The 16,206-nt window shown below is 46.7% G+C and overlaps 1 protein-coding gene across 1 annotated transcript; it reads right to left on the reverse strand.

Moving 5' to 3' along the window:
- Positions 1–5,142: 5,142 nt before the first annotated feature.
- PGPEP1L (pyroglutamyl-peptidase I like) lies at positions 5,143–14,403 on the reverse strand. The gene is given in 6 exon segments (XM_006161375.1): positions 5,143–5,246; positions 5,248–5,398; positions 6,592–6,818; positions 8,150–8,272; positions 12,114–12,166; positions 14,265–14,403. Coding segments are annotated over 6 exon segments (789 nt in total). The 3' UTR covers positions 5,143–5,150.
- Positions 14,404–16,206: the final 1,803 nt, after the last annotated feature.

Below are 16,206 nucleotides of genomic sequence, written 5' to 3' on the forward strand. Positions count from 1 at the left end.
AAGGGTCCAGGGTTTGGAAAAAGTGTGGGCGGTGTTTTGAACTTGGTTTCTGAAGGTGTCAGACCACATCGAGTCTCAGCAGTCTTTCATGGGCATTTGGTTTCAATAACTAATCCTAACATCCTACTCTGGAAACTTAGCGCGAAGCGAAGTCAAGATTGTTCAGGAAACGTGAACTACATTGAACTCAGTTCTGGGGCATGACTTTAGGGTTTTGTTTTATTCTTTGTTGTTGTTTTTGGGTTTTTTTGGTTTTTCTTTGTTTTTTTTTTTTTTTTTTTTTGGTTTTATTTTTCTTTTTTGCAAGAATATAATGATCATTCATACGTATGTCCACATTTGTGAGTCCGCATCTTTCTGGTAAACATTGTTTTAATTAGTTACTCATTAGTGATTTCAATAGGGCTTTTAAGTCCAGTAGATTACGGGTAGTCAGTTGACGAAGATCTGGTTTACAAGAACTAATTAAATGTTTCATTGCATTTTTGTAAGAACATAGAATAATTTTATAAAATGTTTGTAGTTTATAATTGCCGAAAATAATTTAAAGACACTTTTTTCCTCTGTGTGTGCAAATGTGTGTTTGTGATCCATTTTTTTTTTAGAACACCTGTTTATTAGCTAGGTTTACAATATGCCAAAAAAAAGAAAAAAAAAAAAAAGGAAAGAAAAGGAAAAAAAAAAAAAAGATTTCCTTGACCCATTCTGTTCTTTCCCCTTATGCTTTGTACCCCATTTTATAACAAAGGAATGTTGATTTAAAACGCAATTCTGTATCTTCGGTATCTTGGTCTTGGCACAACCCTCTGGTTGGGAAGGGGACCATTTTTTTTTTTTTTTTCTTTTTCTGGTCATTTCCCTTTGGAGTGTAGCAGCTATTTTAACAGATGAAAGAACCTCATTGGCAATGAAAACAGAAGTGTTTTGGCCCAAGACTGCATGGCACCATTCAATAACTCATTTGGTTGGAGTGGTGGTTGCCCTGGTTAGGCAATGCTATAAAAATGGGCCAGATTGTACTGCAGAGCTAATGGTTTTCAGTTATCACAGCAATCAGATTTGTCACACAAAGACCGATCATTTAGGGGCTCATAGGTCATTCGTACACACATTTCTTACCACGATTCATGTTCTGTTATAACAAGGGAGAGACCCCACTTATTTTGATTGAAGGCAGAACATCGAAGAGAACGTTTTTCCAATCTGGCACTAGTTCTTTTTCATCAAAACAACAGCACAGGGACCAGCAGGTGGCGTCATCGTTGAGGTGCTGGATTCCCACGTGGCCGACCACGGTTAACTCTTAGACCTGGCGGATTGAAATTCACGCTGGGCACGTGTGCGTGCATGCCCAAAGTCCCAAGGGAATAGAGGAGAAGGGATTGTGGCATGGCCACCACCCCGGGAAGGTATTTTTTTCCACTTTTTGTCTCTCTGTCTCTCTGGTGAGTGCACACACCTATGGGAAAAATATAGCCAAAAAAAATTAAAGGCACATACACACTCACAACTTGTTTCAGCATGTCTCTTTCCTCCAGTGCCCAGGGGATTATGGACCATGTCTACACAGCTCCATAAAATCCTCCTTCATTGACAACATCGGGAATTTTTTGCACTACATAGGAGAAAGGCCCGGAAATGATTTGGGTTAGGTTTTTTTGTTTGTTTGTTTGTTTTTCTTTTTTTGTTTTTTTTGGGGGTTTTTTTTTGCTTATTTGTTTTCAGTTTTTCATTGGGATATTTGGCATTACACAGACACACCTACAGGTGGATAGATGCCTGGTGAAAACACCTGTCTGCTTTCTAAGCCAGTGAGGTTAGGTAGAGCTTTACCAGAGTCTGTCTACCTCTGGAATAAAAATTAAAAAAAAAAAAAAAAAAAAAAAAAACACCTGGAAGGCACGATGGAAAGGGTGCCTCACAAATAATGCATTTTCTGAGTTTTCTTGTTTAAAACAGTTTTTTTAAAAAAGCTTAAAAAATGTCAAAAAAAAGAAAAGGTAATAACATGGCCAATTTGTTACATAAAATGACTTTCTGTGTATAAATTATTCCTAAAAAAAAAAAATCCTGTTTATATAAAAAAAAATCAGTAGATGAAAAAAAATTTCAAAATGGTTTTGTATATTCTGTTGTAAGAATTTATTCCTGTTACTGCAGTATACTCTTGATTCTTTACATTATGGGGGGGGGAAAAGAAACTTTGTCTATTTTGAACGGCTGATGCTAAGACAACTTTAGTTTCTCTTACTCTGCTTTTTTTCTAGTAGTTAAAGTACTACATGGTTTAAGTTAAATAAAAGACTTCTGTATGCATTTTTTTTCGGTCTCCGATTCCCTTTTGTCTTTCTGGACGCGTCTCCACACTTGCAGTGGCAGGGACACAAAGCTCCAGGTGGCATGAGTGTTGACACATGTCACTCTGAAGGGTCCTGCATGAAGGTGGTGCCTTGTTGCTGACGGCTGAGACTTCTCAGCCTGCACATTGCTGGGGAGGATGGGGAGGTTCTTCTGTTTCCCACTCCATGAAATCAGTCGGCTGGATGAAAATTAGAAGGCATCAAATACAGAAATTGGTCCTTCCTGTCTGTCTGACTTGTATACTACTTTTTTTAATGTATTCTTTTTCATTTTTATTTATTATCATTATTCTTCCGTTTTTGACCAGAGAGAGACAGACAGAGAGAAAGGGAGAGTGAGAAAGCAAGCCACCAGGTCCGGGATTTGAACCGTGGTTGACTTTGTGGGAGTTCAGCACCTCAACCACCACGCCACTGTGCTGATCCCCTGTATACTTCCTTCCTGTCCCTTCCACAAAAGTCAGGGCGTGGAGATTCAATCAGGGTGACCCTGGGACAAAAGACCTAAGTTTTATTTCTTTTTCTAAAAATTATTTATTTATTTATTTATTTTTGAGAGATTTTTGCACTAGGGTGCTGGCGCTCACCAGAGAGACGGAAAGTGAGAAATCACCTGCTGGGGGGGATGACCATGCCACAATCCCTTCTCTTACATTCTCCTCTCAGGATTTTGGGCACACACGCAAATGCGCCTGGTGTGAGTTTTAAGTCGCCAGGTCTGAGACTCAAACCTAAGGATCACTGCATGGGAGTCTAGCTACGTAACCATTACACCATCCCAAGTATTATTTGTTTGCTTTTTTTTTTTTTTAAGAATAAATTTACTTACTATCATCATCGTTATTTTTTCATTTGATTCAGAGAGAGACAGGGAGAGAGAGAGAGAGGGAAAGTGAGGAAGTAAGCCACCAGGTTCAAGGACTAAACCATGGTCAGCCATGTGGGAATTAAGTGCCTCAACCACCATGCCACCTGCCGGCCCTCAATTTGTTATTATTTTAAAATTTGTTATAGGGCAGCAAACTGCCAGGTCTGGGACTAGAACTGAGGTTGCCCATGTGGGAGTCCAGTGCCCCAACCACCATGCCAGCTACTGGCCCCCACTTAAATTCTTCATATCTCTATGTCCTTCCTTGTTGGTGCTTAACAGCTAACAAGACCTACCACAGGGGGCGCCCGTGAGAACCAGGTAGACCACGTAGGATGCGGCTGGCCTGAAGTGTTCCCAAAGATTAGTCACTTTCCAGATGACGATGACTGAACTTGTTCTGTCCCTCAGGACTCTACAATCTAGACACACCGTTAACGTTTGTCAAGGGAAATGGGTATGGTAGAAAAAGAAAAGCTAGGGACCACAGGTGGCATGGTAGTTAAGGGCGCTGGACTCCCATGTGGCTGACCACAGTTTGAATCCCAGATCTGGTGACTCACTTTTTCTCACTCTGTTGCTCTCTGGTCAAACTGAAATAAATATAAAGCTAAATAAAATAATCAAAAAGTGGAACCAGCCGTTGGTGTAATGGCTATGTCACGGGACTCCCATGTAGTTGACTGCGGTTCAAGTCCCAGACATGGTGGCTTAAACTCACATCGTTCGCGTGTGCGTGCATGCCCAAGATCCCGAGAGGAGAATGGAGGAGAAGGGATTGCAGCGTGACCATCCCCCCTGGGGGGTGATTTCTCGCTTTCTGTCTTTCTCTTTCTGGTGAGCACGTGTGCCCTATAGCAAAAACCTCTCCAATAATAATAATAAAGTAAAATAAAACATAATAATAAATTTAAAAAAATAAAAACACTGGGCACATGTATGTGTATGCCCAAAATCTCAAGAGCAGACTGGAAAAGGAGCATGGGGTGATTTCTCACTTTCCCTCTCACCGTCTCAACTCTGTCTTCAGCAAGTGCACCTGCCCCATGGCAAAAACCTAAAAAATAGCAAAAAGTTAGTGATAATGTAAAATAAAACATAATAATAAATTTAAAAAAATAAAAACACTGGGCACATGTATGTGTATGCCCAAAATCTCAAGAGCAGACTGGAAAAGGAGCATGGGGTGATTTCTCACTTTCCCTCTCACCGTCTCAACTCTGTCTTCAGCAAGTGCACCTGCCCCATGGCAAAAACCTAAAAAATAGCAAAAAGTTAGTGATAATGCTGACGATGGAGAGAAATGAGCCCCACTATTGTTTTGCTTAGGGACATTTTTGCTATCGGACACATGCTTTCACTGGAGAGCCAGACAGACAGAAAGCGAGAAATCATCCCCTGGGGGGATGGCCACGCCTCAATCCCTTCTCCTCCATTCTCCTCTTGGGATCTTGGGCACGCACGCACCAGGTCCGGGACTTGAACTGCGGTCAACTACTTGGGAGTCCAGCGACACAGCCATTACGCCAACCAGTGGTCCTCCTTTTGTGATTTTCATGGGGGGGCTAATTCAAAATTTTTTCCTGTATGTAAACTGTTTCACAAGCCTTTTTTAAGAGAGATTTTTGCTATAGGGAGCATGTGCTCACCAGAGAGACAGAGCGAGAGAAAGTGAGAGATCACCCCCCCCTTCCCCTTGGGGGATGACCACACCGCAATCTCTTCTCCTCCATTTCCGTCTTGGGATTTTGGGCACGCACTCACACGTGCCTAGCGTGAATTTCAAGCCAGGGGACTTGAACTGCAGTTGACCATGTTGGAGTCCAGCGCTTTAATCATTACGCCACCTGCTGGCCCCTACCAGCCACTTAAAAAAATGCCTTTCAAAGGGCAGTTGAATTCTACACACGGGGTTGAAACGTTTACTTTTTTCTAATTTTTTTCCACGCATTGGTTCCCTTCGGCAGAATCGCTGGGGTTGAGTTTTCTGTGAACCAGGCTTTGAACCTGGGCTTGCCTGGTCTCTTCCAGCATTTCCCGGATGATGACTTGCAAGGCTTTTCCCAACAGGCTGGCCGGGAGCCCTTGCGACAGCGGAGGGACATGGATGAGGGCTGCACAGCCGTGTCCACGACGTAGAGACAGGTAATAGGTGTAATCGCAAACGTATCTGCAACCACACGGAACACCACGTCATCTCACGGGCCAGCCGCAACCAACGCACAAGTGGCCATCTTGGCAGAGACAATGCCACCTCGGGAGAGGCCACTGTTCCAGAAAGGACATGACACTCGGAATGAGCCAGGAACCACCTGGCTCTATTTTGCATTTTTTATTCTAAGGTTTTTGCCATAAGGCATGTGTGTTTGCCAGAGAGAGACAGAGAGGGAGAAAATGAGAAATCACCCCCCAGGGGGGATGGCCACCCTGCAGTCCCTTCTCCTCCATTCTCCTCCTGGGATTTTGGGCATGCATGTGTGACCAGTGTGATTCCCAAGCTGCTAGGGCTGGGACTTGAACCGCGGTCGGCCATGTGGAAGTCCAGAGCCTTAACCACTGTGCCACCGGCTGGCCCCGAGGGACTGGCTCTTGGTCTCTTGGTCTCATGATCTCATGAAGGACAAGTTGGCAAGACAGAAAGGGACTGGGTTTTCAACCTAGTCCAAAGCACGTTTCCCCCAGTGACTCCCTTTAAATTTCTGTCTTCATTGAATCATGTGTTCATTTATTTATTCATTCTTTGGGAAGAGGCATAGCTGCCTGTGGGAGTTTGGGGTCAGAGTTTAGAGAAACAAAAGTAAATTCATCTTTATCTGTGGCTACATTAGCATAGTAAACCCAAAACTTTGGTTTTCCCCCAAAAAAAAATTTTTTAAGAGGTTTTTGCTATAGGATGCGTGCACCTGCCAGACAGACAGAGAGAGAGAAATCACCCCTCAGGGGGGCTGGCACCGCGCAATCCCTTCTCCTCCGTTCCCCACCACGCGCCTCTTTGGATCTTAGGCACGCACGCGTGCCCGGCATGAGTTTGAGCCGCCGGGTCTGGGACTCGAACCGCGGCCAACTACATGGGAGTCCAGCGACATAGCCATTACGCCAACTGCTGCTTCCACCTCCCTCTCTGCATCTTTTACATCAATACACCAGAGGCCTCAGGCCTGGGAGGGAGGTCTCACACACAGACTAAGGTCAGGGTAAGAGCGAGAGCATGAGTCTGCAGGACAGCAAAGAGGGGCGACCCTGAGGTGGCACCCTGTGACCCCGTGGGGCGCTGGGGTATGCCATGGCCTTTGGGGACACGAAGGGACCCTGAGGCATCCTTTCCTACCTGCCTGCTCAGTGCCCCAGTCCCACGGAGCATACCTGCCGGCGTCGCGGGAAAAAGCCACTTCGACCTCTTGCACTCCAACACGCTTGCAGATTGCCTTCATGCTGACCCTGGACTCGATCACTTCCGGGCCACCAGGGATGCACACACCGCCCTCTGGCCGGAAACCCCGGATGTCGGCGTCCGCGTAGCCTCGGTTCTTGCCGCACTGTTCCAGAAAGATGACCTTGGCGGAGGCGTCTACACCCACGTGCACCACGAGCTGTGTGAACACCGCAAACGGAGATCCCTGGGCGCCGAGGGCTCTGGACCCCCCGAGGTGCGGAAGGGCCGCGTGGGAGACCACGGTTCTGGAGCGTGAAACTTCCCAACCCCACATCTGCCGTGGGACCCCTGGATCCCTTGCCTGGGAGCCCTGGTGGGTGTAGCTGGAAGGAAATTTAGCTGGGTTCTTTTAGCTGAATAAAAAGCCATGTTTCGTTTATATTGAACACTTTATATTCCAAACTATTTGGGCTAGCAGATGGTATGGTGGATAAGGTGGTGGATCCCATGTGGCTGACCATTGTTCGAGTCCCGGACCTGGCAGTTTCTCTCTCTGTGAGCTACATCAAATTAAATAATAATAATAATAATAAATAACTATTTTTTTTTTTTATGTCAAACTATTTTTACAAGGTAGTGTATTCTCTTTGTCTGGCAAGGGGATATTGCTGGTAGCTAAGGGTACCACAGGAGAAGCTTAGCATTTTGGTGGACTCTGACATCTTTTTTACTACATTTTAAGGAAGTAATTCATATATAATACTACTTTATCGTATGTTATATTTATATTCATTATATATGACATAATATTAGTTATACTAACACAATATTAATATGCTATCTTATATTAATTACATCAATATGGAATATAATAACTGGAATTATAGAATGTAGTATGTAAATACTTTTAATTTGATTATGTATAGCAAAATTTAAAAAAGAAATAAGATGACTGCTGTGAAGATGGGTCCTCCCTGGGGCATGGAGGACACCCTCTCACTTACTCTACTGGACTCGGAGGTCCTAGGTTCGTGTCCCACCTCATATGTGGGACCTAATGAAGGCCCCTCGCTGGGTGGAACCCGGCTGTCAGTCTTGGTTAGCAACAATGCTTCCATTTCTGTTTTGCTTTCTTGTTATTTTCTTTTAAGTCCAACTTTCTATTTCTGCTTACACTTTTTAAAAAACTATTTAATTTTATTTATTATTATTATTATTTTAAATTTAATTAGAGAGAGAGAGAGAGATGAGAGAGAGGGAAAGTGACAAAGCAAGCCTCCAGGTCCAGGACTTGAACCATAGTTGGCCATATGGGAGTCCAACGCCTTAACCACCATGCCACCTACTGGCCCCTCTGTTTACGAACAGACCCAGATCCTTACAAAATCGGCTGAGACCTCGCGTTACTAGTGACACCTGGCGGTGGGGTGCACTTCAGCCATCAAGCTTAGAACCAGGGCGTGGGGGTTCTCAGACTCTGGGGGTTCCCAGGCTCTGGTGTCACCCTTCATCAGCCTCCCTCCCTGCTGCAACCGCAGAGTCATTTACGTGAGGTCGTAGATCTTTCCAGATTCTGGTAACCCTCTTCTCAGCCTCCCTGTAATCCACAGGCAACTGAAGGGTCCGCAGTTCCACCTCCACGTCGTTCCCCAGGCCCAGCTGGGAGAGCTCCTGCAGAAAGGAACAGTCGATGGTGGCCGAAGCAGTCCCCAACTTTTGGGGCCATCCCCAGGGGGTCTTCTCTGGGCCTAAAATTGCCCTCGGGGCATTCTCACAGTGGCCAGGGGCCAACAGGAGCGCTCTGGTTCCCGCTCAGTGAGACGGACGCCCCACACAGCTGCCCTGCCAAGGCGGGCACCCTCCGGAGGCGCAGCTAGCCAGCCATGTTTGCAGAGAGGATGCAGGTAAGTTCTGTGGACAGGGGGCTGACCAGAGAAGCAGCTGGAGACAGGCATGCCAGACAAGAGTCTAAAGCCATGGTGCCAGCAGGTGGCATGGTAATTAAGGCACTAGACTCCTACATGGCCAGTTGTGGTTTGAGTCCCGGACCTGGTGGCTTTCTCTTTCACTTTCTCTCTCTCTCTGGTGAGGGCACATGCCCTAGAGCAAAATTAAAATAATAATAATAAATAAAATGCAATAAATACTTCTGTAAAAATAAATGAAAATATGTCATTGGACTCCCACATAGTCAACTGCAGTTTGAGTCCCGGACCTGGTGGCTAAAGGCACTGGACTCCCACATGGCCGGCCACAGTTTGAGTCCCAGACTTGGCAGCTTGTTTCTCACTTTCTCTTTCTCTTTGTCTCTGTTCCTCCCTCTCTGGTCAAATTTAAAAAAATAATAATAATAAAATTAAATTAAAAAGAAGCTCTAAAAAATCTAATAAAAAACAAAACCAAACAAACACTAAAAACTCCCACCAGGCATGGGACCGGCAGGGGGCGGGGTTATGGACTCCCACATGGGTGGACTGAGGTTTGAGTTCCAGACCTGGCAGCTTGCTTTCTCTCTTCATTCTTTCTTTCTCTATCAAATGAAAATAAATAAATAAAATTAAGTAAAGTAGTTACTTTAAAAAAAAAAAAAAAAAACAAACTCAAACCGGGCACATGTGCATGAGTACCCAAGATCCCAAGAGTTGAATGGAAGTGAAGGGATTGTCTGTGGCCAACCCCTCTCGGGTGGGGGGTGATTTCCTGCTTTCTGTCTCTCTGGTGAGCGCACGCACCCTATAGCAAAAAACTCTTGAAAAAAAGAGAAAGAAGGAAGAAAGGAAGGAAGGAAGGAGGAAAGAAAGAGAAGGAAAGAGAAAGAAAGACACTCCAGGTGTGTGCACATGTGTGCCGAAAATCTCAAAAGGAAAAACAGAGAAGAGATGGGGGCATGGCCATCCACTGTGGGCGGGACTCGAAGCTGGGTGAGTCAGGAGCACCCCAGAGAGGTGCACCCTCCTGAGACTGGTCCTGGGTGTGGGTAATCACCTGTGATTGGAGATGTCAGCGTTGCAGCCAGGAACCTGATTCATGTCACCTCAGATGGCTCACGGCCCTGCAGGCCCAGGAGAATCAGGCACTGGGATCCCAGGTGTGGCACCCCCAGAATAATACTGGTGGTTTTCTTTTTAAAAAAAAAAATTAATTTAATTTAATTTATTTATTTAAATTTGACCAGAGAGGGGGAAAGAGAGAGAACGTGAGAAAGCAAGCCACCAGGTCCAGGACTCGAACCGTGGTCAGCCATGTGGGAGTCCAACATGCCACCTGCCAGCCCAATACTGATGTTTTCCAAGATTCATAGCATGCTTTGAACATGAGTACCTGTGGGGTGGAGAGGGCAAGAGGCATGCCCAGGAGTCTTCACTTTCTTATTTGATTCCCAGAAGCTCTGTCCAGAATGAAAAAGAACTAAGAGTCATACTTGAGGTCCTTGACCAGCTGCAACATTCTGCCGCCCTGGGTAACCTGTGTGATTTCTGGGTCACCCTGTTTGTGTACTTTTCTCTGTCTTAGCCTATCTATTGCAGGTTATATATTCTTTTCTTTTTTATTTTATATAATTTTTAAAAATTTACTAGGGGCCAGCAGATGGTATGGGAGTTGAGGTGCTGGACTCCCACATGGCTGACCACTGCTCGAGTCCTGGACCTGGCAGCTTGCTTTCTCACCTTCTGTCTCTCTAAATCTCTTTCTCTCACTCTTTCTCTCTCTCTCTCTCTCTGTCTGGTGAGCATGTGTGCCTTACGGCAAATTTTTAAAAAGTAATAATAAATAAAATTATGGGGCCAGCAGGTGGCATGGTGGTTGAGGTGCTGGACTCCCACATGACCTACTGCAGTTCAAGTCCTGGACCTGGTGACTTGCTTTCTCACTTTCTTTCTCTCTGGTTAGCATGCATGTTCTCTAGCAAATTAATAATAATAAATGAAATTAAATAAATCAAAAAAGAACAAATGCTTCTTTAAAAAAATAATAAACACAGGGGTCGGCAGATGGTATAATGGTTACGTCGCTGAACTCCCATGTAGTTCACTGCGTTTCAAGTCCTGGACCCAGCAGTTTAAACTCACGCTGGGTGTGTGTGCGTGCGTGCCCAGGGTCCCCAGGGGAAAATGGAAGAGAAGGGATTGTGGCGTGGCCATCCCCCCGGAATTAATGTTGCTTCCTGTCTCTGTGTCTCTCTGTCTCTCTGGCAAGCACACGTGCCCTATTGCAAAAATCTCTCTCAAAAAACTACTAATAAGGGACCAGCAGTTGGCGTGATGGCTATGTCATTGGACTCCCATGTACCCAACCGCAGTTTGAGTCACAGACCCGGTGGCTTAAACTCATGCCGGGCACGTGTGTGCCCAAGATCCCGAGAGGAGAATGGAGGAGAAGGGATTGCGGTGTGGCCATCCCCCCTGGGGGGTGATTTCTTGCCCTCTGTCTCTTTGTCTCGTCTCTCTCTGTCTTTCTGGCAAGTGCACGCGCCCTATAGTAAAAACAAACAAACAAACAAACCAAACAACAAAAAACTCTCCAAAAAAAAAAAGAAAGAAAGAAAGAAAGTGCAAGACACAGCTGACAGTGTTGGATTTCAGGATGCCAAAATTAAAAACAAAACAAAACAAAACAAAAAATGGCTCTTTGAGTCAAGGAATCAGTGACACAGTAGTTGATGACGATATGGTATCAGCCCTGTATGGAGCTTCAGTCTGGTATCCGGGACTGCAGTGCTGGAAGCCACTTGGCTGACGGTGGGTTGGGGTCCCCACTTGGTCTGCAGACATACCCGGTGTCAGTGCCTGGGTGCCCCAGATCCTGAGGAGCTGGAGAGCTGGGGGTGAGTGTGACATGGGGATTGTGGCGTGATAAGACATTGCAGACGGTGCTTTCTCTCTGTCTCTCTCACGTGCACCCATGCACCCTAATGCATATATATTTTTAAAGAATTATTTATTTTATTTATCATCATTATTATTTTTTCATTGGATCAGAGGAATACAGAGAGAGAGAGAGACAGAGAGGGAAAATGAAAAGGCAAGCTGCCAGATCCATGACTTGAACCGTGGTCGGCCACGTGGGAGTCCAGCTCCTCAACCACCATGCCACCTGCCGGCCCCCATATATGTATATTTTTAAGAAGCGATGAGTCCCAAGTTCCTTTATCTACTTTCTTCTCTGTACCCTCCGAACAGCCCTGCGACATCAGCACTGTGAATTTCATGAAGGAGGAAACTGAGGTCCTGCTGGGGGAAAAGACTTCCCCAAGCTCCACCCCGAGCCCCAGCTCCCGAGGCAGCAAACTCTGCCTTAGGGCGCTGCCCCCCTTCCCAGGAGGGCTGCCAGCCTGCTTTCCCGGAGGCGAGGCAGAGGTGGGAGGCAGATGCGTCACACGCAGGGAGCAGAGATAGGCTGCCTCCTGGGGCTGTGTTTGGTTTTTGTCCCTCCCCTGTGATCTGGTTACCAACAGCCCACACGGCATTGCACGCTGGAGGGTTCTCAGCAGCTCGAGGCCTGCAGGGCTTACCTTCACTGCTTCCCAGCTGGAATTCACCAGGTGCTGCCGGAAGGGCCCAAAACCTGAAACCAAACACACCAGGGTTTCTCAAGCCAGGCCTTGGGAGGAGATCTCTCTTGCTCCATCTCTGAGCACCAGGCCGTTCCCCTGAGGGGGTGTCTTGCTGTCTGCAGGCCATCAGGAGCCCTAGGGGACTCCCACAGCCATGGTGATCCAGGGACATCCTGAATCTCCCCAAGAGAGGCCTTGTGGAGCCCCAAAGGAAAATGTGTTTGGACTCACTGCCAAGCGAGGAGAACTGGGGGATGTGTGTGTGCAAGTGTCTGATTAAAATGCATTGACCAGGGACCAGCCAGTGGCGTAATGGTTACGTTGCTGGACTCCCATGTCGAATGCAGTTCGAGTCCCGAACTCGGTGGCTTAAAACTCATACCGAGTGCTTGTATGTGCATGCCCACGATCCTGAGAGGAGCATGGAGGAGAAGGGATTGCGGCGTAACCCTCCTCCCTGGAGGATGATTTCTCACTTCCTGTCTCGCGCCAGCAAGTGCATGCCCCCATAGCAAAAATATCTCTATCAAAAAAAAAAAAAAAGTAGCTGGAGACATCTCTTGGAATTGAGACACAGCTTTTGGAGGGATATAGCCTTTCTTGATTTCTCTCATTGTCTGTGTTGGTGCCAGGGAGAACACTCAATCGAGAGACAGGGTGTCAGAGCCCTCGGTTACCCGCTCACTGCCTGGAAGTCACCTCGGCCAGAGTGAAACACGACAGAGACAGAGAGAGAAAGAGAGACAGAAAGCGAGAAATCACCCCCCAGGGGGGATGGCTATGCCGCAATCCCTTCTCCCCCATTCTCCTCTCGGGATCTTGGGCACGCACACACTTGCGCCCAAAGTGAGTTTAAGCCACTGGGTCTGGGACTCGAACTGTGGTTGACTACATGAGAGTCCAGCGACATAGCCATTACGCTAACTGCTGGTCCCTGCAAGAGTAATTTGAACCACTCCATCGCTACTCCCGAAAGAATATACGTGAGAGCCAGGGAGATGAAAAATTTTCCAAGCACTTTCTTTTTCTCAGAAAGTCGATGGGCGTTTGAATGATAGTCTGAAAATACTAATATAGGTAACTTCTGGGGCCAGGAGGTGGTGTGATGGGTAAGACATTGTACTCCCGGTCATGGCTGAACAGGGTTCAAGTCCTGGACCCAGCGGCTTGCTTTCTCACTTTCCTTCTCTCTCTCTCTCTCACGCTGTCCCTCTGGTCAAATAAAGATAAATGAATAAATAAAATAAAATTCAATAAAGTAATTCTTTAAAAATTTGTTATTTTTTTTGAGAGATTTTTGCTATAGGGTGCATGAACTCGCCAGAAAGACAGAGACAGACAGAGAGAGAGAAAGTGAGAAATGCCCCCCCAGGGGGCATGGCCACGCCGCAATCCCTTCTCCTCCATTCTCCTCTCGGGATCTTGGGCACGCACGCACACGCGCCCAGTGTGAGTTTAAGCCACCGGGTCCGGGACGCGAACTGCGATCGACTACGTGGGAGTCCAGCGACATAGCCATTACGCTAACTGCTGGTCCCTTGTTATTATTATTGAATTGCCATAGAGCACATATACTCATGCTGGCCCATACCACCTGCTGGCCCCCAATAAATAAAATTTTTTAAAAGCTAGGTAACTTCCAATTTTCCGTGCATGTGGGAATCCTCATCTCTCTTTGTTTCCTTCATCCAACACAATTAAAAATAAACTTGAGGAGCTGGCAGGTGGCATGGTGGATAAGGGCACCAGACTCCCACATGACCAACCACGGTTTGAGTCCTGGTCCTGGCGGCTTGCTTTCTCACTTTCTCTCTCTCTGTCTCACTCTGTCCCTCTCTGGTCAAATTAAAATAAACAAAATAAAGTTAAATAAAAATAATTCTTTAAAAAAAGAAATATTTAAAAAATATCCCTTAAAATACGCCAAATTGGTCTAACCAAAAATATGTATTTATATGTCAAATATGTCTAACAAAAAGCAATAAAAAGCCAAATGTATCTTAAAATGTGCCAAAAAAATGTGTCACAGGACCAACAGTGACACCGTGAGGCACGTGTTACTGGGGGTGACTTGGAAGGTGCCTATGCTCCCCAGGAATGAGCAAGTACCTTTCAGTCCAAGTGACCTTTTGGGGTTCAGCGTCTCCAGCCAGTGGTTCTCTGGGTGTGCTTCAGAGTTCCAGGCATGGCCTCCTGTCTGGGGGTGGGGACGTTGCTCTTTTGGGGCGTGGTCTTTGCAGAGGGACATGGGAGCCTTGCCAGGGCCTGCAGCTCCCCCTTCTTTGCTCCAGACTGCACCCTATGGATGTCACATGTGCCCACGGGTCCCAGACTCAGGGACAGCAGGTGCCAGCGGAGGCTTCCTCCTTGAGGAGCTGAAGGGCCAGGACCGAGCCCAGTCACAAGTGGGCACCTCGCCTGTGCCCTTGAAGGATTATTCGAAACGCACAAACAGCAGCAGCAGGAAATTCTCTGTCCCCGGCTGTTTTAACAGGGCAGAGCAGAAAGTGGCGTCCACCTGGGGTCTTTAACACCAGCAGCTACCACTGTCTTCCCCTGGGGGAACTGTTTAGGGCCGGATCAGGCCCGCATTCCAGGGCAGGCTGTGCGCAGCAGCAAACGGAAAAGCAGGAAAACAGTCTCACCCGTTACGACCACGCAGCTGGACTGGGAATCCATGAAGCCGCAGCGGGGAGTGGTATCGCGTGTGGTGCAACTCTCTGCACCAGGAGCCCCCCCCGCCCCGGGCAGCAGGCTGGCCTGGGGCTCCTGTGGCACTGGCACCCAGCCTGTCCTGGCACTCCTGGGCCCAGGAAGGCCGAGGGCACTGGGCGGGGGGGAGGATGTTAAGGCGATGTTGCTGTCCCTGTCCCTAAGAGCAGAAATAGCCAGCTCAGGACACAGAGCCGCGGGCTCCAGGCAGGCAGAGGGTGACAGAGTCGCCAGGGACTCTCTGGACACTTGGGTCTGGGCCAGTTTGTCCCTCTGGGTATTTCTTTCTTTTGAATATTTATTTATTTTGTTTGTTATTATTTATTTTTAAAATTTTACTAGAGAGCAAGAGAGAGAAAAGGAAAGTGAGAAAGCAAGCCACCAGGTTCGAGACTCGAACCTCAGTCAGCCATGTGGGAGCCCTGCACATTAACCGCACGCCACCTGCCAGCATCTCCCTCCCCTGGGTATTTCAAAGGTGCATGACAGGATTGTCAGCCAACTGCGCCAGGTTGCCATAGGCAGAGGAGTGTCTGGGGTAGGGACTAAGATGTGCTCAAATGGGAATCCTCCTGGGCAGAGCAGAGCTGTGGTCGCCCTGGAGGTTGTTTGTTTAAACTTCTTCCTTCTTTGCTCTTTAATGACTTCCCCTCCCCTCAATGCCTTGGGCCATTCTGTGTGGTGAGATGGGCTGTTCTTGAAACTCGTTATGCAAAATATGTGAAAAGAGATGAGACCTGCAGGTGGTATGGTGGTTAAGGTACTGAATTTCCACATGACCAACTGTGGTTCAAGTCCTGCTCCCAGTGGCTTGAAAAACACACCAGGTGTGTGTGTGTGTGCATGCCCAAAATCCTGAGAGGAAAGTGGAAGAGAAGGCATGATGGTTAGGGGTGCTGGACTCCTATATGGCTGATCATGGTTTGAGTCTCAAACCCAGCTGCTTGCTTTCTCACTTTCCCTCTCTCTCTTGCTCTGTCCCTCTTTGGTCAAATAAAAAAAAAATAAAGTTAAATAAAAATAATTATTTTAAAATATTTTTATTTCACTTTCTTTATTATTATCTAATATTTCCAGGGCAATGTTACAAGACAGGGACAACACAGTGTTACAACTCTTCAGGGTTGTCTGTTTATTGTGGGCCAGGGATGGTGGTTTTATATATGTACATGTTGGTTGAATGAAGGATTGTAAAAGTGGGTTATGATTGGTTGCTTTTGTGGATCAATCATGAGGTGCCGGATATGCAAATCTGAGGGATTCTAAGCTCACCGATTTGCTATGGGAAGTGGCCAATCAGAGTATGGTTTTGAAGGTGAGGTTTTGAAGGGGAGCCAAT

This window comes from Tupaia chinensis, unplaced genomic scaffold (genome assembly GCF_000334495.1).
Source record: "Tupaia chinensis unplaced genomic scaffold, TupChi_1.0 Scaffold138490_1, whole genome shotgun sequence".
Lineage (NCBI taxonomy): Eukaryota > Metazoa > Chordata > Mammalia > Scandentia > Tupaiidae > Tupaia > Tupaia belangeri.